This window comes from Callorhinchus milii, unplaced genomic scaffold, assembly GCF_018977255.1.
Source record: "Callorhinchus milii isolate IMCB2004 unplaced genomic scaffold, IMCB_Cmil_1.0 Scaffold6, whole genome shotgun sequence".
Lineage (NCBI taxonomy): Eukaryota > Metazoa > Chordata > Chondrichthyes > Chimaeriformes > Callorhinchidae > Callorhinchus > Callorhinchus milii.
This window is the reverse complement of record NW_024704747.1, coordinates 3037958-3061372: the sequence shown is the minus strand read 5'-3', so window position 1 is coordinate 3061372 and position 23415 is coordinate 3037958. Positions and strand designations below refer to the sequence as shown.

The following is a 23415-nucleotide window of genomic DNA, read 5'->3' as shown; positions in this document are numbered from 1 at the left end:
AACGTTAAGTAAGCTTGATTACTCCACATGTCTCTGTTTACCTATCAGTAAGTAGGAACCCGGTTGTCAGGCGATTGGCAGGATCGCTTTTCTTGGGATTAAAAATCCCTTCAAAACAACAACAAAAAAATCAATCCATGACTGTTTGTGGGACGCTACTGTTTGCAATTGGCTGCCGCATTTCGCCCGCAAGATACAGTCAATTCACTTTACAGTGTATTCTGTGAAGCGCTTTGAGACGTCTCGAAGGCGTGATAAGGTGCTATATCAAATGCAAGGATTATTATTTATGAATGACGTGGGTTCCAACACCGGGAAACAGAGCAGTTGGATATGTGAGCACAATACTGGGAGAGACGGAGTGTTTTTTTTTAATATTATGAAACGTAAATCGTGTCTCCCAAGGCTGGGAAATGGAACTGAACGATGTGCCTCCATCTCATGAACCTGGCCAATCTGATTGTCCCAACCAGCGGTCCTCCAGATAAAATCAGTCATTGACTGAGTTCCTGTCTGCCTGGTCAGGCGGACGTTAAAGATTTCACGGCGGCATTCGAAGAGAGAAGGGTTTTCTCTCTTTCTCTCTCTCTCTCCCCACCGGTATCCTCGCCAACAATCCCCCAAGTAAAATCGGCCGCTCACTCCACGGCCGTTTTATTTATAATTTTTGGGCACAGTTGCCTTGCACAAATTGGCTGCCGCGTTTCGCCCGCAAAATGCACAGTCACTGACCTTCACAGCAAAATTCCTGTGAAGCGCTTTGAAACACCTCAGTGATATGCTAAAGGTGTTGTATGGTTTGCAAGGATTATTATTTAACTGGTGGAACAGGTTCGATGAGTTGAATGGCGTCTTTGTTGTCCAATGTTCCATTGCTGGAATGTGCTCGTGTTTAGTGTATTACAGTCAAACCTGTCTTCAACAACCACTCAGGTGACTGGGCTAAAGTAATATAAGGGTATCCTCTGAATAAAGGCTTTTTAGTGTGTGTTGAATTTCTAAGTGTATAGAAAGATACAGTAAACGTACAAACCTATACATTAAATTAACTCCAGTAAATTAAAGATTGCAGATAATAATTAAGTTACGATGACAAGTCGTTGCTGTTTGCTGAAGAAGTCTATCATCCGTTTTCTGGTGGATGCTTGCTAGCCTTGCTGTGTTTCTCAGAAAACTTTTAAAAAAGTGTGACGGGGGGGGGAAAAGACACGGGGTATTAAAAGAGTAGCCACTGGTTGCTTTACGCAGGTGGTTGCTGGATAGAGGAGGTTTATTCAGACTGCTCCAGGGTGGTTGTTAACTCGGGGTGGTTGCTTGAACAGGTTTGACTGTACATAGAATTTTTTTTGGGGTGTCAGCCGAGCGTCACACACGGAAACCCATCGCCGTGCTTACCAGGATCCCAAGCAAACTGCTGTAGAGTTCCACGTGCGGATGGAGATTTCCGTTTGTCGGGAATAGAGCGTGCACTTAACTCCCCAGAGGGAAGCGTACCGCCCACCTCATCCTCGGAAAGTATTGGGCCCAAGAGCCGTGACGATTGCGAATGGTAATTGGCAACGGGGGCAATGCCAACCCACCCTTTAGGGCTTTGGCGTATGGAGTTAACAGGAGCTCAGGGGGAAGCATTTCTGCATGTAGTCCATCATTAATAGTGTCTTGTGGTAGTGTAGATGTTCCTGGCTCAGGAACTGGACTACTGTGGAGTCAGGCCCTCTCTCTCTCCTCTTCCGTGCTGAATATGATGCACCTGTGAGTTAGAGAAAGTAAACACAAGAACGACCCTTTAAAGGTAACATGACAAGTGGGGGAGGGTTTCAGTCTCGTGAACGCAATAATAGTAAGATAGGCACCATGAAGTATCTCTTTTTCGGAGGACGTGTTACAGGAGGAGGGGAATGGGTTACAGCAAGAGTGGTAGGAACCGACATGACAGACTCATTTAAGAAGCGACTTACTTGAGGCTGTGATGGGAAGAACGATAAGTTTTGTGTTCTGGGATGATGAGATCAAATGGGCCGAAGGACCTTCTTCATCTGAATCGCTCTAGTTTGCTGCTAATTTGGGTTGGTCGGAGTTAAGCTAATGGCGCTTTGCTCTAAGGCGATAGGTTTTGTTGGACTGTGGTGACGGGTGGAGAAAGAAAACCACTGACCTATTTGGTTAATGTGGTGGTTATATTATTATTATTAAAAAGAAATCAGTCCACGACTGTTTGTGGGGACGCTGCTGTGCGCAACTTGCTGCCCTGTTTCTCCCACAAAATATACAGTTGAATATATTCTGTGAAGAGCTTTGAGACGTCTCAACGACGTGATAAAGCACTATATCAAATGTAAGGATTATTATTACTACTATTATATCAAATGGAAAGATTATTATTATTATTATCTGCTGTCATTTAGTGTCAACGCAGCCATATTCACACACAATGTATAAAATCCTCTGCTTTTACCATGGAGATTATATGGTGTTTAGGAACCTTAACCACAAGGTACACATTTGCTTCTTTTGCTGTTTGATTTGATTTCCCTCAACCTCCCCACCGCCCCTTGTCCTTCCCGCCCCCACCTCTTAATAAAGGGAAATGATAGCGATCAAGTTCAAATGATAACGTAAGGGAGACCGTAGATAAGAAGGTAGCGATGTAAATATAATGTCTCTTCTCTTCTTCAGCCGTTCGATTGAAATCAATTCGAATCCTACAAAATGGACAGTACCAAGTGAAAAGCCACCCAGAAATGGGAGGGTAGTGGAAGGAGTGAGTGTGAGGGTGGGGGGTAAGGGAATGTTGGTGTTAAGTGGAAATGTGCAGCACTTTTTGGTCAAATGAGGTATAGACACCTCTTGGGGTAACCCTATTGATCTGTTCTGTGAAGCGTTTTGAGACGCCTCAATGATGTGATAAGGCGCCATATCAAGTGCAAGGATTATTATTATTATTATAAGTTCAAAGGATGTTCCTGTTGCAAGCTATTTGGATGCGAAGGATCAAAAACAAATGAAAACGTCGCTGGACAGTCCGAAATTTGGACCCGAGCTGAGGGTTGGGATCAGGAGGGGTTGGTTGGTGAAGGGGGTGTTGGAGGTTCATCGAAGGCACGGTCGAAGAGACTTGAGACGGGCGTTGAAGGAGGCAAGGGAGGAAGGGAGCAAGGTGAAGGGAATGTGGGGGTGGAGAGGCTGAAGACCTGACCTCCGATGGTGGGGCAGGCAGGGCTGGGCGGGAGGGAAATGGAATGGGAGTACCCCGCCCCCCCCAAGTCCTCTCTCCCCCAACTCCCCCTCCCTTGCCCTCCCCTCTCTGGCTCTCTTTTCACATTGCACGCCTGCACTCGCGCCTCTGTTTGCAGGTGCTGACTGTTAACGCCGGGTTATCTTGCAGAGCATTATCCGGGTGGTCTTTCACGACCGTCGATTACAATACACCGAACACCAGCAGCTGGAGGGCTGGAAGTGGAGCCGTCCGGGAGACCGGATACTGGACATCGGTGAGCGGTAGTTTGCTTTTCGGGGTGGGGGCTCAGTCGGGTGTTTGACACCCGCGGAAACCCATCACCGTGCAAAACTTGGAGTATCCAAACCAAGCTGAGAATTCCATGCATCCCACCAACACGTTTTCGCCCACAAAATATAGTTACTCGAAGACGTGATAAGGCGTTATATCAAATGTAAGGATTATTATTATTATCACACATAGAAATCCCAGAGATAGATTGTTGGAATGGCGCGCTCTCTCTCTCTTTCTCTCTCCCTGGAGGACACATCCTGCTTACCTAATTCCAGAAAGTATTAGGCGCAGGTTGGCAAGAGTCAAGGCTTGGTGGGGTGGGGGGGAGCCAAGGGTGTGCGTTGGGGTAACTGCTGGAGTCTAACCAGCTGAAACCGCACGGCTTGCCACTGATTGCTATTTACACATGTAATATTTTGGGTGACCTTACTGGTGTATAAACTCAAAATATGGTCTGCTGTTGCAAGATGGTTGGGAGCGAAGCACTAGAATGTTCATAAAGATGATCAGTATTAATCCCTGCGTTTCGTCTCGGATCCCACCACACCACAGTCACTTCACTGTACAGTATATTCTGCGAAGCGCTTTGAGACGTCTCGACAACGCGATAAGGCGCTACATCAAATACAAGGGTAGTTATTGTTGTTATTCTTTCCTTTCCGCAGATATTCCCCTTTCAGTTGGTATCTTGGAACCCCGGTCCAATCCCATGCAGCTAAATACTATTGAATTTCTTTGGGATCCTTCCAAAAGAGCCTCTGTTTTCATTCAGGTAAAAAAAAAACCTAATCTATTCAATATCTGCTGAACGCCACAGTTTTTATCGGGGTGGTGGGGGGGTGGGCGTGTGGGGAGGAGAATTATTGACCAGATCCAAGAGACAAATTCCCTTCTCTTTTCGAATTAGTGCCGTGGGAGTTTTAACGTCCACTTGGATAGGTAGACAGGATCTCAGTTTAAGGAGCACACCTCAAACAATGCAGTGCAATTTCCCCCTTTCTTCCCCCACCCTCTTCCCCGCCCCCCCCCCTCCCCACCCCCCCATCACTTTCAAGCACTTCAGGACGTCCTCCTGACATGAAAGGCGCTGTATGAGTGTAAATTGTGTTGTACAGTAAATGTTCTATATAATGGCGCCTAAGTTGTACATCTGCCCGTGCGCCGTCGAATTTGTGTGGCATTTTATGTCTTGACTTGACATTAGAATGGTTTACCCATCACATATTCTTACGGCGTCGTCGTTTCTGCTTTCTTCTTTGAAAATTCTCTGGTCAGGTTCATTGCATCAGCACCGAGTTCACGCCCAGGAAGCACGGAGGGGAGAAGGGGGTTCCCTTCAGGATCCAGATCGACACCTTCAAACAGAACGAGAGCGGTGACTACGCAGAGCACCTGCACTCTGCCAGCTGTCAGGTCAAAGTCTTCAAGGTATGACCGACCCCCGCGACACTGACCGTCCGCCCGCCCCCCCTGGAGGCCCTGTGCGGCTCCCAAGGCAGCTGACCAGCGGCCAGTGGAAGATGTCCCCTTTATGACGCGCTGCGGTATCGCGGGGCCTCGTTTCCTGAGGTCCTTTTCACCGGCTTCGCCCCATCATCCTGGCAACGACCAGGCTGACCGGCTGCTTACCTGGGCGGGAGGTCAGCTAATCACCATCGGAAGGTGGAAGTGAGGTCAACGGTGACCTGATGACTCAAGAAGTACTGGTCGCTGGCTATTTTATCTGGTGCTTGTCACAACGTTACGGTCTGATTTTTTTTTTTTTCTCTCTCACCCCCACCCCCCCAATATTCTACCAGATGTTATTAAGGATTGTAATCGAGGTCCAGTCTCTTCGACCTGTCAAGTGATTATTTCAGTGTGTTTTTTTTTTTTGCAACTGTTTATGCTAAAACATTGGTGGTGAGAAGATCTTTGTACCACGCGTTGCGCTATCGAATGGCAAAGGAGCACGTAAATGGCCACCCCCCGGCAAAAAGTTTGGGACTCGGCCTTGGGCGAAATAGAGGAAACCTAACCCAGAGATCCTCAATCGCTCACAAATATACGGTCAATTCACTTCACAGTCTATTCTGTGAAGCCCTTTGAGACGTCGAGAAGACGTGGAAAGCACTATATCAAATGCAAGGATTATTATTATTATTACTATAATCACTCTGAACGCTTTTTGAGAGAGGAAGCTTTGGAATGTTTACCTTCTAATCCAGAGGGTTGATAGAACGTGGAAGTATCTCGCTCACAAGTAGCTGTTGACGCTCAATCCATGGGGCGGGCGAGGTGGGTGGGTATGGATAACGAGTAGGGAAATGGTATGAGAGCGGTCAACGAGCGAGTACAAGCACACACATGATGGGCTGCCCGGTTACTTTCCTTTTGGTGCTCTGGGACGTTGTACAAATGCAGGTGGTTGTTGTTGTTGTGCTGTTCTATGGTGACCCGTGTCTGCTGGACTGAGCAGAGATGCTGTGCCAGTGGGCGAGAGAGAGAGAGAGAGAGAGACTGGCCACAACGGCTGTGCCATCGCAAGCTGGTTTGGTCTTGTTGCTTCTTGACTAGCGTTGTTGGTTGAGGCTTCAGGAGATATGAGCAGCCTCTCGATGTTGCAGGTTTAAGGATGGAAAGCGGGTGGGTGTGGGGGAAAATCAGCCAGAGTTCCTACTCGCAGTCTTAAGCCAGCTCAGAGCTGGTGGGGTGGGTGGGTTAGCTCTGCTTTGTCTGAAGTGCTGTCCTCTGGATGAGACGTTCAACTGAGCTCCTGTCTGTGTCCCTTCAGAAAGGGAAGGGAGTTCTTCCTGGTGTCCTGGCTGACCATTCTCCTCCCCGCCACCCCCAGCCCCCCCCCCCCCCATCAGATAATATCAATCAAAGACATTGCTGTGTGCAAATTGGCTGCCACGTTCGCCCACTTTACAGTCACTACACTTTACAGCCGAAGCGCTTTGAGACGTTTGAGACGACTCAATCGGGCGCGGTGTCAAAGGCTTAGCATTGGAATCTTACAGCACAGGAGGAGGCCATTCGGCCCGTCGTGCCTGAAAGAACTATCCCAACTAGTCCCACTCGCTCCCCCTCTCTTACCCCATAGCCTTGCACATTTCCCCCCCCCCCCCCCCCCCACCCTCACCCCCCTTTTCTCAAGTACACATCCAACTCCCCTTTTGAAAGCTACTGTCGAACCTGCTTCCACCACCCCGTTTGAGGCATTGCAGTGCGTTCTCGCATTGTTGCATTGCTGGGTTATTTGTTACCCCTGGTATCCAGTGATATCTGCTTGAGGTTGGGGATGGACTCTATTTCTTTCCTTTTCTTACAGCCCAAGGGGGCTGACCGGAAACAGAAAACCGATCGAGAAAAGATTGAAAAGAGGACAGCCCAGGAGAAGGAAAAATACCAGCTGTCTTACAGCACCACCATCCTCACCGAGGTCAGATGTCACTCCTGTGAATTGGACCGTAGAGGCTTTTGAACTTAAAACGACATACAATTTCAAGTTGAATAAAGCTGGAGCTTTCAACCCAGTATACTTTAGTTGCACAACGTTTCTGTAGCTGTAGAGTTATTCCTCTGCTCCTGTTCAGAAGATTTGACTTCCTACTCCCTTTTTTTTTTCCCCTCTCTCCCCCCCCACCCCCACCCCACCCCACATTGGATTGGATGAATAGTGACAGTGCTAAAAGCTGTCACGAGAGATCTGCCTAACCTTTTGTTCTCTGTTCTCTTTCACAGTGCTCTCCCTGGCCTGAGATCTCCTACTTGAGCAATCCTCCCTCGCCAGGCTACAGCATCTCACCTGGCAGCTACATTGTTAGCGAAGGGTAAGTACATAATAATAATAATAATCCTTGCATTTGGTATAGAGCCTTATCACATCAAAGCGCTTCACAGAATATACTGTAAACTGACTGTATATTTTGTGGGCGAAACGCGGCAGCCAATTACGCACAGCAGTGTCCCATAAACAGTCGTGGATTGAAGTGACCAATTTATTTTTTTTGGGGGGGTTTATTACTCCCAGAAAGGCAATCGACATAGTGAATCTCTACACAGCCTGTTTGTGGGACTCTGCTCTGTCTCGCAGGTCTAATCAGTGCCGTGTCCCTGGCAATGAGTATTACAAATTGGGAGAATTTCTATCTTTTAATTTGCGGATTGGGAATACTCCAGGAATTGTAGCACTTCTCTGGGGAAAAAATGCCAGCGTTCTCAGTCATGGCCCCTCTCCCCACTTCCCCGCGGACAAATATCTGAGCTGTCAGATAGGCAAGTAACTCCGTAGGGAACAATTATATAGTTCATCCCATTATAATCCCTATTAATGTGCTAATAGGGAGCTTCTGCACGGTTCCTCGAGGATCTGCTATCCTCTTTTGTTATTTGTGACCCGGTAGCATTTCTACTCCAGGGTGAAGTGGAATGACATTGTACTTGAAGAATTCCGACATCAATTTAGAACTTTGGTCGTTATCATTTAAACGATGATAATTTTTTAAAAAAAAATATCTAAAGTGATTGACATAGGGCACAGAAAGAGGCCATTCGGCCCAACTAGTCCGTGCCGGTGTTTATATTCCACGCAAGCCTCCACCCATGCCCTTCTATCTCTTTTCCCTCATCCACCCATCATCTTGTCTGTTAAGTACTTTGATACTTTTTCCTCGAACCACAAGTTCTGGCAGTGAGGTCCACGTTCCCATCACCCTGTAAATAAAATTCCTCCTGAACTCCCCATTGCATCGGTGACTGAATGATGATGATATTAATAATAATAATAATCCTTTTGTTTGATATGACGCCTTTTCACGTCGTTGAGCCTTCTCAAAGCGTTTCCCAGAATAATACATAAAATAATAAATAATCCTTGCATTTGATATAGCGCCTTATCACGTCTTCGAGACACCTCAAAGCATTTCACATAGTATCGTGTAAAGTGAATTGAATGTATGTTTTGTGCGTATGTTTACTATAGTATATTATATCGCGTATATTTCCGATACATTGTAAAGTGGATTGACTGTATTTTAAGGGTGAAACGCAGCAGCAAATATCTTGCATTTGGTATAAATCTCTTACCAATCAAAGGGTTGGGGAAAAAGCCTAGTAAGCTATTCTCTTTGCCTGAAATCAGTCAATGATAAAAATTTCTCCCCGCACGTGCCGTTTCAGAAACTGTTCCCCAACTGAAGTCGAGCCCCTTCCTCCGAGCATAGATGTAAGTACCAATGATAATCCTTCCATTCGATATAGCTCCTTTCACGTGGGGAGAACGTCTCGCAGGACCTCGAGTGGCTGTGTATTTTATCGGAGAATGTGGTGGCAACTGATTTGCACGCTGCAATGTCCCACAAACAGCCGCAAAGTGCGTGACTGGGGAATTGTTGTACAGGACCCTGGGAGAAACTGCCTTCTCTTTTTGAATAGTGTCACAGGTTGTTTAATGTCCACACGAACAGCGACAACAAGATTACATTTGTATAGCGCAATTCACATCGGGCAGACGTTGAAGTTCCTTTAACATCTCATCTAAAAGTCAACACCTCTGACAGTGTAGTGATCCCGACGCTCAAAGTCCTGACTTGAACCCACAATAATAATAATTAAATGTAATTGCATTTGATATAGTGCCTTATCATGTCATTGAGACGTTTTGAAGCACTTCACAGAATGTATTGTAAAGCAGGTTGACTGTATGCTTTTATTAAATTTTATTAGTATTATTTTTATTTATTAGATATTAAACACAAGTTTCCGACTTGCGTGCGGGTGCAGGCCGACACCTAAAGTATCTGCGAGGCTCTATTGACACGGTGCCTCGTTTGTTGAAGGAAACGCTGGTTTATTTACAGTTTATTTCCTTTAAGCGAAGGGCTTCTATCCTCTCTGTATCGCAGCACCTTCTGCCCGTAACAAGCAACCAAGATGTACAACAGTGGCTGCTCAGACACCGCTTTTCACCTTTCTGCCGACTGTTTGTGAACTTCTCAGGTAATCAGCTCCTTCAGCTACAACCACAGCCACAAATTACACATGTATAGCGCCCTTCATGTCGGAAAGACGTCCCAGGGCGCTGGACAATTGGGGGTTAGTGACTATGTATTTGTTGGCGAATGTTCCAGCCCAATTTGAGCACAGCAAATCTCCCCACAAACAGCTGTGGAGTGAACGCCCAATTTTAATTTGGGCTATTGTTGGCCATGACACCCGGAGAGAAACTCACTTCTATTTATCAAATTATTTGGGGATTTGGGATCTTTAATGTCCACCTGAATGGTTTTATCCAAAGCACAGCGCCTCTGACATTGCACCTTCCCACTCCAGCGCTGCATTGGAGTGTCGACCTAAATTAAACAGTTCTGTAAAATCTCACTAGAGACTATCTAGTTAATCTTGGGTGTCTTAACCTTGCAGAGAAACATTGCGTCTAACTCCAAGCCAGACTTGTCCCTCTGTGTAGTGGGCCTGTAATGTGTTGGCATTCCCCATACTTACGGGTGGCGGTTGCTTGATTTCCGCAGGTGCAGACTTGCTGAAGCTCTCCAAAGAGGACCTGATCCAGATCTGTGGTCCTGCCGATGGAATCAGACTGTTTAACGCCATCAAAGGAAGGTACGTCAAACTCGCTCTACAGATGGATTCGCCTTCAACCTCTCTGCCCCTAACCCTTTGAAACTTCATCCGCCAGTCCCTTCGCCTCACTCCCTCCCTTGCCTTCCCTTCTTAAGACTCAAATTTTTGACTTTGGTCACCTTCCTATCCCTGCCCTCCACCCCTCCTGATCCCAATCCCCAACTCGAGTCCAAATCCCTAACTGTCCATTGCCTTGGCATATCCTCCTGATGTGAATATATACACACACACACACATTATTGTTGTCTTGTACGTTGCAAAATAAAGCTTTGCCTTTTGTCGTTCTCTAACCAACAGAACCATCCGTCCCAAACTGAGAATCTATGTGTGCCAGGAACCTGAGCACAACGGAACCCACCAGCCACAAAAGCAAGAAGGTGGAGGAGGGCAGAGCACTTTGTGTGGTGAGTGCTGTAACTGTAGGGAGGGACGAGTCTTTGTGCGAGCATCGCTGACCTAGAGGGGATGCCAAGATAAGTCAAATGCTCACCCAGTCTAGTTAACGCGGCAACTAGGTTTCTTAAATCCAATCGTTTATTAATCCGAGAGATGAATGGGTGCAGAATAAACACCTGGGGAATTAATGAAATGTACCAAATTGGCAAAATAATTAGAATAAGGCAACAACTAAGCAAACCATTTTGCTGTATTCTAGGGATGGCCAAAATACCAAAATAATAGGCGCAGTCAGCTGACCTAGTGACTGGTTACCTGGCAAAGTATCCGAGTATCAGTGTTATAACTGAACGGTCTTCTGGTCAGCCCCTGTGCTTTGCTTCACCTCTGATGTTTAAGCACTTATACTAGGACATGTCAAGGACTCGGATGTTAGATCTTAATGTCTTGACCCATTGGGAAGACCATCCTTTCTCTGAATGTTTTACTAGAGGATGGGTTACCTGCATCCTGGACTATGCCAGTGTTTCTCTGTGCTCACCCTTTGGATAGAGGGCACAGACAGCCTAAAGGGACTTGTACTTTTTTTTCTTCTGTGGCCCATCACTTTGTGTGGAGCCCAACCCATCCCTCCTTCTCGCCTGAAGCCCACGGTGGCTTCATGAGCCGTGTCAAGGCACTCGGGTACTTTGCCCGGGTGACTATTCTGCATATGCGAGCTCAGGTAGTAAGTATTTTCAAGCTGACATTGCAGTTGAACATGATCCCAATGCTCGAGGGTAACTGGATAATCCTTGCATTCAAGACAGCCGCCTTTCACATCGAGAGGACGTCTCAGAGCGCTTCGCAGGATTTACACTATTTTATAGGGTTTCGAGAAGTCACGGAATTAACATTATCGCTATCTCTCTGCTTCTTAATGCTAATCAATTTATTCCCAATCTCTTTAGTAGGTTCACACGATGAATTGAATGTAACGGGTTTTTGAAGTGTGTGTATTTTTTTGGGAGCATTGATAGGGCACGAAAAGCCAACCAGTTTTGTGCCAGATGAACTCTAAATCCTTGCTCCTTGTGCCTGACATTTCTCTTAAGATAATCTTTGGAAAGGAAATTTTTTTTTCTTTTACATTCAGCCCTTAGGAAGCGATCATTAACTATTTATTTTGTAAGGATTGAGAGAAACTATGTACTTTGTAACAGTGTTAGCATCCGGATGGTGGAAGGCGAACTAGATGTCTTTTGCCTTGCAAAATCTTAAGTAGGAGCAGATCAGCCATGATCTAATAGAATGGTGCAACAGGCTTGAGGGTCTGAATGACCTCCTCATGTTCCTAAGGTTCATTGATGGTTTCAGTTGTGAAACCCTGGTCAAGAAAACTAGCTCTCAACTCCAAGCCATTTGATTACAAATATACACCAACCTTGTATAGATCACCAGATTGGTAGTATTGTGTTTAGTGTGGGTCAATTGGTTTGGAGAGAGGGCAAGGAAGAAAAGCAAGAGGGATGATGCCTGTTTTTTGAGGGGAGTTCTAAGTTATGCTGAGAGGCTGAATTTGTTCTCATCAGAGACAAAACAACTGACTTGACACGATTCACTTTTACCTGCGAGGGGGAGATGAACGCAAGCTATTTGATAAAGATCATGAGCGTAGAACTTGTTTGAAATTAACTAAATAATAATACTATCCTTGCATTTGATAGGGCTCTTTACAAGTCAGGAGGACATCTTGGAACTCTTCATAGCATTTTACTGTGTATTTCGTAGGCAAACAAGACTAGGGATTAGACAAAGGGAATCTAAATTGACTCCCAAAAAAGCAGTGATGTTGCGTCACTAAATTGGGACCGTCTTGAAGGATCTAGGAATAGTTCAGGCCGCTCTAAAGATACACAAGGGATATGATTGTTTCTCTGTAGCTGGGAAGTGTAGGACTATTTGTGGTGCATAGGTTGGGAGGGAAGATCCTTCTATAGTTTTTGCTTGCTTGCTTTTGGGATTGTGGAACGTTTTTGCAGAATTTTCCTGCTGCAGGAAATGGGCTGGTCTCCGTGATGGGATTCGTTTTACATCGCCTGTACAAGGAGCAAGACAGGTGGATAGATTTTTGTTAGGTCAGGGTATCAAGGGATATGGGGCAAAGGCGGGTAATTGGAGTTGAGGTACAGATCAGCCATGATCTAATAGAATGGCCGAACAGGCTAGAGGGGCTGAATGGCCTACTCTTGTTCCTATGATGGGCCAAATAGCTTTCTCTTTTCTTATGATGTTGTTCTCCTGTGGCCAAAGAGCCAGGGGAGCCCCTGGAGGGGGGAGGGGGTTCATTGTATGGTGCTGGAGTTTAGCATATCAGCTGAATGCCATATTTATACTACTTGGTGCCTGGGATTGAGTGAGGGGATGAAAGTCCTTTCTCATTGCCTGCAGGGTCATCAGTGAAATTAATTTAGCTTTTCTCGATCGAGCTCTTGCGAATCCGTAGCAAGGAACAGCCTACAATTTGCAAGGATGGTTGATGTGAGAAATGGACCAATTTGCATTGGTTGCTAGTCAGAAGAATGGGGGTGAAAGGCGTCACTTTGGGATTGAGGCACAAAGTTAGGGCGGAATAGAGGACAAAGTGTTCCATATTGATGCCCAAGCAACAACATTGGGAGAATATTTCCATTTATTCATTCACTGATGACCCCCATCTCAATGAATGAAGCATCATTGTTTTACCAAGTGCGAAAAAGTTAGACCAACAATATAGTAACAGCCCATTATTATCAGATGAGTCTTACTGTTTCCCCTGTGTGAGAGGTCCCTAAACATTTGATGTGTATTATTGTCCCTTTACTGTACCTGTGCCATATACTTTTTTTTATTGAAATTGCAAACCGCTATTTAAATACTGCTCAATTCAGGCATCCAACCATTTGATTTCCCTTCCTCCCCTCATTAAATGTCTTGCAACAAAAGTTATGAAAAGTTACCAATCAATCATAACAATCCTTGCATTTGTTACTGTGCCTGTCGTTTTGAGAGGACATCTCAAAGCGCGATGGACGATTTGCTATAAATTGGAGTGTCTTTTGCGAGCGAACGATTTGCTATAAATTGGAGTGTCTTTTGCGAGCGAACTTGGCAGCCAATTTGCGCACAGCAATGTCCCATAAAGAGCCACGAAGTCAATAACCAGATTTATTTGGGAAAATTGTTGGCCAGGACATCAGGAGAGAAGCTCCTTTTCTCTTTTCCCCCTCCCCCCTCCACAAATAAGACCTTCGGTATTTTTAACATCCATCTGAACAGGCGGATGGGACCTCAGTTGAACGTCTCATCTGAAGGACGATACCTCAAGCAATACAGCATTCCCTCATCACTTCACTGGAACACCAGCCTAGACTATATGAGTTTGGGGCTTGTGACTCAGTGACGAGAGCGCTACCATATGAGCCAGGCTGACATCTGTTGGTTTTTCTTTTATATTTCACAAGTTTTTAATCGTGTTTGGAACTTTATAAATAAGATAAACTTTTCTTGTTTCCTCCAGTCTACCATGCAATCTATTTGGAAGAACTGACAGTGGTAGAATTGACTGAGAAAATAGCAAATCTGTACAGCATTTCTCCACAGCAGATTAACCAGATCTACAAACAGGGACACACTGGGATCCACGTGCTTATCAGTGATGAGGTGAGAGATCCCAGTTTAGCTCCTTGCACAGAATTACAGCTGAGATGATGCACAAAAAGAAAAAAAAACAACTTTAATATTTCTCTCCAGGTTTGTTTCTTTTGGGGTTTGGAAAAGGAACTTTAGAAATGTTCTGGTCAACTAAAAGGATTTTGGGGGATATTAGAATTGGAAATCAGTCCGTCAAAGGAATATTATGGATTATTGGGTGGACAGACTAGATGGACCAATGGTCCAACTATTGTCTGATGTTATTCCTGTCGTACCTTCATCTCTATTGGTTTGGACCCATGTAGTGAGTTCCTGGTGGAGACTGAAGTGGGTCCTATTCAAATTGCCGATTTGGGCTTTTTTTGCCTGGGGTGGGGGGAGGTAGTCTTTTCACCTTATATGCAGTGGGAGTAAGGGGGGGCGGTTGTGGAAAATTGCCTTGATCGCTGAGATCGACAGTTGAGTGCACTCGAAGCTGAGTTGAGGTGGTGGCCTCCTCTGCCTCACACCAACATTGCATCCAGGAGTGGTCAATGTCTCTTAGGTTTGCGGCCTGAGATTACTAAGATGGCATCATCACTGCAGAAACAGTGCGAAGGTGGAAGATCCCAAGGCAGGTAAGTCATGGGGGGAAGGGGAAGGGAGGGGAGAGGGAAGGGTTAGTGGGTGTGCTGTTAATTATGGAACAGTAAAAAGTTTGTGGCGTTTCATAACATGTTTGATGTGATATCATAGAGAACTTGGCATCCACACATCAATTGTGGATGTGAAATCAGTAGAGTTGTCAGATCTCTTGTGTGTCTCCCTCCCTCTAACTCTCTGTGTGTATGTGTGTGTGTGTGTCTTTCTCTCTCTCTCTCTCTCTCTCTATCTCTCTGTGCGTCTCTCTACTTGCGTGAGTCAGAACTCCATTTCTCACTCTCAGTCCTGCTCAGGAAACCGCTGACCTGGTAACTGTGCACGTGACTAATTTACGTTGGTTGACTTCGCAGTCCGACCCCTCTCCCACATCAGAACCCGATTCGGATAGCTTGGCAACCATTACCCGCTATTTCTACCGAAAATATCGCATCGCAACACGTTGTGAAACGCTGCTAATTGAATTGGTTAACTGTACAGTAAAACGCACATAAGTCTGACCTGTATAATCGCCTAAATCATACAACTGCCCAAGTCCCGTTCAAGAGATTATTTTCTTTGCGAGTTTGACTGAACTCATACTTTGCATAAGTCATCGTAAAAGTATGATCCCAACTGCTATGACTTATGTGAGATTTACGGTACTGTGTTTTATTCACATTTGGCGAATGAACTGCCCTGCCAAGTAAAGTGGTGGAGGCAGAGTCCATTGTGGGAAACAGATGGGTATACGAAGGGTAGAGGCTCGAAAATCAAAGGTATAAGGAGATTGAATGAGCACTGGCGCAGACTTGATGAGCTGAATGGCCTCCTTCTGTGCTGTAAATTTCTACAGTCCTGTGTTGGAAGAGTGCGTATTTTCAATCCAAGATTAAGCAGCGAATGGTTATTTTAATCAACCTCAGCGGCAACTTGGGTGACCAGCCAGGCCGGGTCGGAAGAGAAACGACACATCTTGCTAAAGCGGTCGTCTCACTCACTGTTCAGGCAAATGCTATTGAGACATTCAGTACTTATCAGTCGATCTCTCACGCAGCTCACTCAATAACACTTCGGTTACCTATTAAGAATCTATTGCTTTATTTTGGAGTTCTCACCGTGCAAAAGTTTACACTAGAGCAACAGAAGGAATCGGTGGGAACAGTTGTTGACGTACAAGTGTACTTCACGCCTCATTTGGCAGGATGGAAGTACAAACAATGGGGAGTTATGGCCCAAGGTCTATTTATCCGGGCTGTCATTCTACAAAAACACATCCCACATTAGCGTGCTTTTATTTAGCACCATTTACTCCAGCTCATTCTCTCACTAGCCAATGATGAACCTTCGGGACCTGTGAAGATGGATCCTAGAAATGAGAAGCCCACTAATTCCGAGTGAGCGAGCGACAGAGAGGACTGCATACATTTACAAGGATGTTACCAGACACGAGTTGGATGTAGTTATCAAGAAATATTGGACAAACCAAAGCTTTTTTTTTTAGGCTGGAGATGTGATTGATTTAGAAGGCACCTGAGAGAGGTATTTTAAGATTATGAAAGGATTTTGATAAGGTGGACACTGATAGAATGTCTTCACTTGTCGGCAAATCCAAAACTAGAGGAGCCTATACGTAGCCAGGAGCAGGGAAGTTTAGGAGGAACTTCTTCAGGTAGAGAGTGGTGAGAATGTGGATCTCACTGCCAGAAGCAAATAAGAGGAATGTGATGCTCATCTAACGGAGATGGAAATAGTGGGGATTAGGGGAGGGGTGAAGGGTCGGTTGGAATACAAACACCAGCTTGGGCTAATTAGCCCAAACTGCCTATATCCGTGCCGCAATGTACCACGTAATTATGGAGACAACGAAACCAACTTGGAAGGGATTGCGCGATTGTAATCCGATCCGAGGCATTGCAGTGACATCTTTCGAACCATATGGGCAAAACCTTGAACAACAATGAGGGTAAAGATTGTGGCTGTCAGTATACGGAGATTATAAGATGTGAAGTTATCCTTTGATGTGGGGGCGGAGGAGGGTTTACAGCTGGGCTGGTTATCTGATGGGTTACGTTTCGTGTTCTGATAACATTCAGTCGCGAGGGGATCAATGATTGGTATGTTAATCATGGTTGATTTACAGTGGATATGATGCAACTATACAGAGCATGACTTATAGTCTTGACTCTGCTCCCTTGCACTAGGACACGTAGAAGTTGAGTTCTGGCTTCTACCCACCTCCCGATCTTCCCGTTGAACAACCACAAAGCAGCCAAGTATTTGATCGGAGTTTACTTCAGTTCAATTTAATTTTAATTCAGCAAGTTTAGGACTGATGCCAGGAAGCGTTTCTTTACAGAAAGGCAAAGCAACAGGCTGGAAGGGTGGCAGAGGCCAGGATACCAGACTCCTTTAAGACACCGGAGGATGATGCAATGGGAAAGCGATGGAGTTCCTTTCGTGGAGGGATGAGATCAAATAACAATCCTTACGTTTGACATAGTCTCAAAGCACTTCACAGGATTTCTTGTAAATGTAAAAACTGTGTACTCGTAGGCACATTTTGGAGTTCTCACCGTGCAAAAGTTTACAGTAGAGCAACAGAAGGAATCGGTGGGAACACAGCTAGCTTTGTTGACGAAAGTGTACTTCACGCCTCAAAGCCAATTTGGGCACAATGACAACCCACAAACAACCATTACATGAATGACCAATTTAATCTGGGTGATTGTTGGTCATGACACCGGGAGACAGAAACTCCCTTCTCCACAGGATCATTAACATCCAGCAGAACAGGCAACAACAACAAATTATATTTGTACAGCTCCTTTCACGTCAGGAGGATGTCCCAAGGCGCTGGACAGTCAGGGATTTGGACCTGAGCTGGGGGGAATGAGATCAGGGGAGGGTAGGGGCAGGAGGCTGACCTCAGTTTAACTGAGGTGAAGGTTACTGTATAAATGTAAGTTGCTGTTGTTGTGGAGGCGGTAATAAAAAGTGTTCTGTAAAAATGGAAATCTTCTGTTTTCGTCACTTCACATTGCTCTGGTAACCATTTTGCAGGGACGGAGTATGAATTGTTGGCTTTTCTTTCTAATGCTTCTATTTTTATTTCCAGATGATACGGAACATACCTGATGAGGCTTGCTTTGTCATCAGCACCTTAAAAGGTACAACTTAACTTTATTCCTTTCCTTCCCTTAAAACAGCAAATGTTGCCTCCTTGGGTGGATGTGGGAAGGCTTTGGTTGGCTCAAATTGCCCGCCATCGCCAACCTCCCTTTCCTCTCCAATGTCCTGGAACGAGTTGTTGCTTCGCTCCTTACTTTCCCGCCACTCCCTTCTCGAATCCTTCCAATCGGGTTTCTGTACCGCCCACAGCGTAGAAGCAGCCCTGGTCAAAGTGACAAATGACATTCTGTCCATCTGCGACCAGGGCTCCCTCTGCCCCCTCGTCCTCCTTGACCTCTCTGCTGCCTTCGACACCGTTGACCACTCTGTCCTCATCCACCGCCTCTCCTCTCACCTCAACCTTCATGGCTCTGTCCTTGAGTGGTTCAGATCGTACCTCTCACACCATCTCCACTTCATCTCCACAAACGGTTTCTTCTCCAGCCCCCACACCATCTCGTGTGGCGTTCCTCAGGGCTCTGTCCTTGGTCCCCTCCTCTTCAATATCCATATGCTCCCTCTTGGTGACATCATCTGCAGATATGGGGTCAACATCCACATGTATGTGGATTACACCCAACTGTACCTCTCTGCCTCCACCTTTGTCATACATCAAGTCCTGGATGAGAGCTAACTGTTATTTGCTTCTTTGTTAAAAGCGGTGAGGGTCTGGGACTCACAAGTGTACATTTATCTAGCACTTTTCACATCGGGAGGACCTTCCAAAGTGCTTTACAATCATGGCTTGGCAACTGAGCTGAGAATGGTGGGAGGGTGAAAGATGACCGATAGCTTGGCCAGAGAGGTAGGTCTTGAGACAGACATTGAAGGGTGAGTGAGGTTAGCTGTAAAGGTTGATAGAGAAATGGTCCTTGCTAAATTGGAAAAGTGCATGTCAAATTGGAAGCTCTCCAGCTCTCTTACATGACTCAATGAGTTATTCAGTGAGATCAGGAAGGTCCATTTCCTGAGTAATGTAACTCTTAAGAGCACTTCTCATCCCTCATCACATAGGTAGCCTTTTCCGAACTAAATTATTCTGCGTCGGATGCTTCGGTAGTGGCTGAAGAAATTTACACCCACTGTGTGTGTCTCCTTCACAGCTGAGAGAAATGATGGGTATCACATCATCTTAAAGTGAAGATGAACAGCCAAAGAAGTCAGCTGTTCGGATGCCACTGTGACTTGGATATTGGAAGCCGTCTGCGAAATACAATGGTCCATCGCTCTGCCCAAACCTGCTGTCGTGTCACTCCAAGCCTTCGAGAGCTAACAGAGAAACAGATGATTTTTTTTTCCCAAATCGAGATTTTTTTTGTTTGTTTGTTTGTTTCTCAGTGCCTTAATCCTTGCTGTAGTTTGATCTTGTAGTTTCGACCAGTTGAGTTCCACTCCCAATGTGTTGTCAAACCAATTCTACAGTAGGGAGTTAGGACTATGTAAGGAGATGTGCAATATTGTCGTAGGAAAGCCCTTGTGAGTTTAGTGTGTGGTGATGCGGGCGGTTATGTTATATCTGACCCTGGTGTGCCATCGATCAACAATGAGGACTCTTAACCTGTGACGTTGACGAACTGGATTCTCTGTGTTGAACGCGAGTCACGGCTCGCGAATCCCCAAAAAGTGGACAAAAATTCCAGGGAGCGAACCCCAATCAGAAATGCCAATTTTTTATTTTGCTGATTCGGATTTCGTTGTTTTGAGATTCGCGATTGTCCCAGCTGTAGATTTCGAAAGCCCGACTCTCGGCGGCCAGATGTTACGATAAACTCGACCATCTTCCTAAGATTGCAAGTTCACATGTCTCCTTGGTTTAAGGGAACCACAAATTCCGCGTCATTTTGATCACTGGCCGAAACGAGCATGACTTCTGTTTCTTTGCGGCGAGTGTGTCTTTTGTCCTATAAGAGGTATTGAACGGCCAATGACATTTTTTTTGTTATATATGATCAAAGAACCGTTTGAGATGCTGTATGTTCAATCCATACGAAGCCTCCTTTCCCTGAAGCTTTGAGTCCTGCGTCTTTCTTCTGTAAAAGGAGACGAGAACCAAAATGGTATTGGAATCGAATTCTTGCATTTGGTACTATAAGCTTTAAAACAATCTAGGATATGCAATTGCGTGTCTCGGTGAATATGGGAATAGGTGAAAAGGATTGACATATCAGTCACTTCTGTTTTTCTCTCTCTCTCTCTTCCAAGTAGCCACCTCTGTCTGCAAGCTACTGATGTAACACAGTCACTACGCTTTACAATATTCCAAGAATCGCTTTGAGACATTTCAATCACATGATAAGGTGTTATACCAAATGCAAGGATGATTATTACTAGTGTATGTTCCAAAGCACTGCCAGTCAAAGTGATTAATTTCCCACTGAGATTAAGAATAGGAGCTGGGCATGTATTTATATATTTAAAGTTGGGAAAGGTGGAGGGAATGTTGAAGAAAGATCAGAACCTTATACACAAGCGTTTTACAAGGCTGTTTCTTGTTATCTCCTTCTACCTGATCTATTTTGTAAATTTATTTTCTGTGTAGAGCGGAATCGTGCTGAGAGGTTCTTCAAAGGGCATTGATGGTTCATCTACGAGAAATCAATGTTGTGCCCTTCTCAGTCGGATTGAAGATTTGTTTCATCAAACCTTAGAAATTAGGTTTGCTGTAATATTGAATGCAGGGTCAATCAAAAGTCCTAACTCATAGGTCTCCGTGAGATGTCCAAACTCCTTGCCATGGAGACGTTTACACATATTGACTCGCTGACAAAAAAAACTTTCGCAAACACATCTGCAATAGCTGCACACTCTCTACCAATGTTGTCTTCTTAAAAGGGAGTCCTGTCGCGTAGTGGTTAGAGCGCGCGCCTCGCAAGCGAGAGGACCCGTGTTCCATTCTCGGTGGTTAGTCAATTGGCGGATCTCTTTGTGGGTGTAAGAATCCCTTCAAAAAAAAAAATAAGACGCATTTGGTCACTCAGCCCGCGATTGTTTGTGGGACGCTGCTGAACACAATCGGCTGCCGCGTTTCGCCCACAAAATAATGCCGTCAATTCACTTTACATTCTATCCTGTGGAGCGCTTTGAGACATCTCAAACGACGTGATCAGGCGCTAATCAAAGGCAAGGATTATTATTATGTAGTGAAAGAACATAATGATTGAAAACGTTTCGAGTAAGGACTTCTGTTTTTTTCCCCCCCCCCCCCCCCCCCCCCACCAGTATCTGCTGCCATTAAAATAGTAACGTTTACATGATGACCTGGACCACATGGGGAGCACCCACAGACAAGTGGCTTTTCCTTTTCCAATAGCAATCGCAGACGCATGTGGCTTGTACTGAAATCGTCCAGAATTGGGTGTTCCCACCACCATTGGGCGGCGGGGGGAAAGCTTCACCAAATCAGTGATAAGCTACAACCATTTCAAATGCGGGGATATATTCATCCCAGCCTTGAATATTGTAAATTTTGTTGTTTGTATGTTCATTCTCTTTACCGTGCTAGGTGGGCGTATATTTGAATGGACTTTTAAGGCGAGGTTCAAGTCTTTTCTCCTGCCCCGCATGCTTTGAGGGATTTTTTTTTTGTACCGGCACAAAGTAAATAATCATTTGATTTATATAATGATAATTGTCTTCATGAAAGGGGAAAGGTGTCGTTGATTTTTTTTTAAAAAATATACATATTTTCAGGTAAAATTTGTGTATTTTGTGGAGAAAAAAAAAATCTCTGTTGGTTTCTTTAACTGGGTGACTGTCTGTGACCATTAATCTCATGAGTTTGGCAACGATTGAGACATGCGAGGAAACTTGTTGGGTGGTTGGATCACTCCTCGCAGCAAATGTCCCTATAATTCTGAAAAGCTATGTTTTTTTTGTACACGAAATGAAAGCACATTTTTGCACCGGCTATTGTACACGCCAATTATTTGAAAAATGTTCTATACCTGCAAGTTTGTCAACAAAAAGTGAATAAATCTACCTTTTGTAACAAGCCTATGTCTCTATGGTCTTGCCCCACTCTACCTAAGCTGTGGAGTCCTGCAGCTCAGTGGTTAGAGCACTCACCTCGCAAGCGAGAGACCTGGGTTCGATTCCCGGGCAGAGCGAAACACAGGGCAAGTTTCCTTACTCCATACACTTACTTAGTAGTTGTTAGTAGTTGAAAGGCCCTGTCTTTGAGTGGTTAGGTCGTACCTCTCCCACCGTCTTCACTTTGTTTCCACGAATGGTTTTGTCTCCACCCTCCCGCACTGTCTCGTGCGGTGTCCCTCAGGGCTCTGTCCTCGGTCCCCTCCTCTTCACCCTCTATATGCTGCCCCTGTGGTGACATCATCCGCAGACATGGGGTTAACTTCCACATGTATGCGGATGACACCCAACTCTACCTTTCCTCCTCTACCCTCAACTCCACGACCACCGATGTCCTGACAGCTGTCTCTCCGACATCGAGTCCTGGACGAGAGACAACTTTCTTCAGCTCAACGTGCGCAAAACTGAGGCCCTCCTGATTGGCTCACGTCTGCGCCTCCGCACCTCAGGCGCTGACGCCATCAGCATCCAAGGCCGCACTCTCCACCTCTCAAAGCCATCAGGAACCTCGGGGTTCTGTTCGGTTCTGTTTCTCCCTCATATCCGCGCCACAACTGGCAGCGACTTCCATCACCTCCGGAATGTCGCCAGACTACGGCACTACCTCACCCCTCACGCTGCTGAAACTCTGGTCCACGCCTTTATCACCTCAAGGCTGGACTATGGGAACTCTCTCCTCGCCGGCCTTCCCGGCCCTCCCTCCACACTGCAGGTCATTCAGAACTCTGCACTCGTGTACTGTCCCGCACCAGACACGGCGACCACATCACTCCCACCCTCGCTCCCCTCCACTGGCTCCCCATCCCCCAGAGGATTGAATTCAAGTTCCTCATCCTCACCTACAAGGCCATTCACGGCCTTGCTCTCTCCGACCTACTATCCCCCTACCTACCTGCCCGTACCCTCCGTTCCTCTGGCTCCGGTCTGCTCCACATCCCCCACCCCAACCGCCCTACCATCGGTGGCCGGGCCTTCAGCCTCTCAGCCCCGAGGCTCTGGAACTCCATCCCCCAGTGCCTTCGCCACCTCCTCCCTTTCCTCCTTCAAGGCCGGTCTCAAGACCTTTCTCTTTGACCGTGCCTTCAGCTCCCCTCTCGACTCTCTATCCCCTCCCTTCCCTCCCCTCACCCTGACCATTCCCCCCTGCTCGGGTCCTGACCCAACTGTACAGCGCCTTGAGAAGTCCTCCCGACGTGAAAGGCGCTCTATAAATGGAATCTTGTTGTTGTTGTTAGTCGATTGGCGGATCGCTTTGCTGGGGGTAATAATTCCTTCAAAAAAGAAAGAATAAATTGGTCACTCAATCCACAACTGTTTTAGGGGACGCTGCTGTG

The 23415-nt window shown here is 45.8% G+C and overlaps 1 protein-coding gene across 4 annotated transcripts in view; it reads left to right on the top strand.

The window, feature by feature from the left end:
• Positions 1-20930, top strand: part of LOC103180435 (transcription factor CP2-like protein 1) — a 29665-nt gene extending 8735 nt beyond the window's left edge. The window contains exons 4-15 of one of the 4 annotated variants that reach the window (XM_007896276.2): positions 3386-3491; positions 4177-4283; positions 4787-4939; positions 6825-6935; positions 7238-7326; positions 8675-8720; positions 9400-9493; positions 10024-10114; positions 10433-10539; positions 14070-14212; positions 17940-17991; positions 19096-20930. In XM_007896276.2, the coding sequence (XP_007894467.2) occupies positions 3386-3491; positions 4177-4283; positions 4787-4939; positions 6825-6935; positions 7238-7326; positions 8675-8720; positions 9400-9493; positions 10024-10114; positions 10433-10539; positions 14070-14212; positions 17940-17991; positions 19096-19133 (1137 nt within the window). In that variant the 3' untranslated portion in view covers positions 19134-20930. Of the gene's footprint in view, positions 1-3385; positions 3492-4176; positions 4284-4786; positions 4940-6824; positions 6936-7237; positions 7327-8674; positions 8721-9369; positions 9494-10023; positions 10115-10432; positions 10540-14069; positions 14213-17939; positions 17992-19095 lie in introns of all 4 variants that reach the window. The other 3 variants (XM_007896275.2, XM_042336420.1, XM_007896279.2) reach the window with 3 other exon arrangements.
• Positions 20931-23415: the final 2485 nt, after the last annotated feature.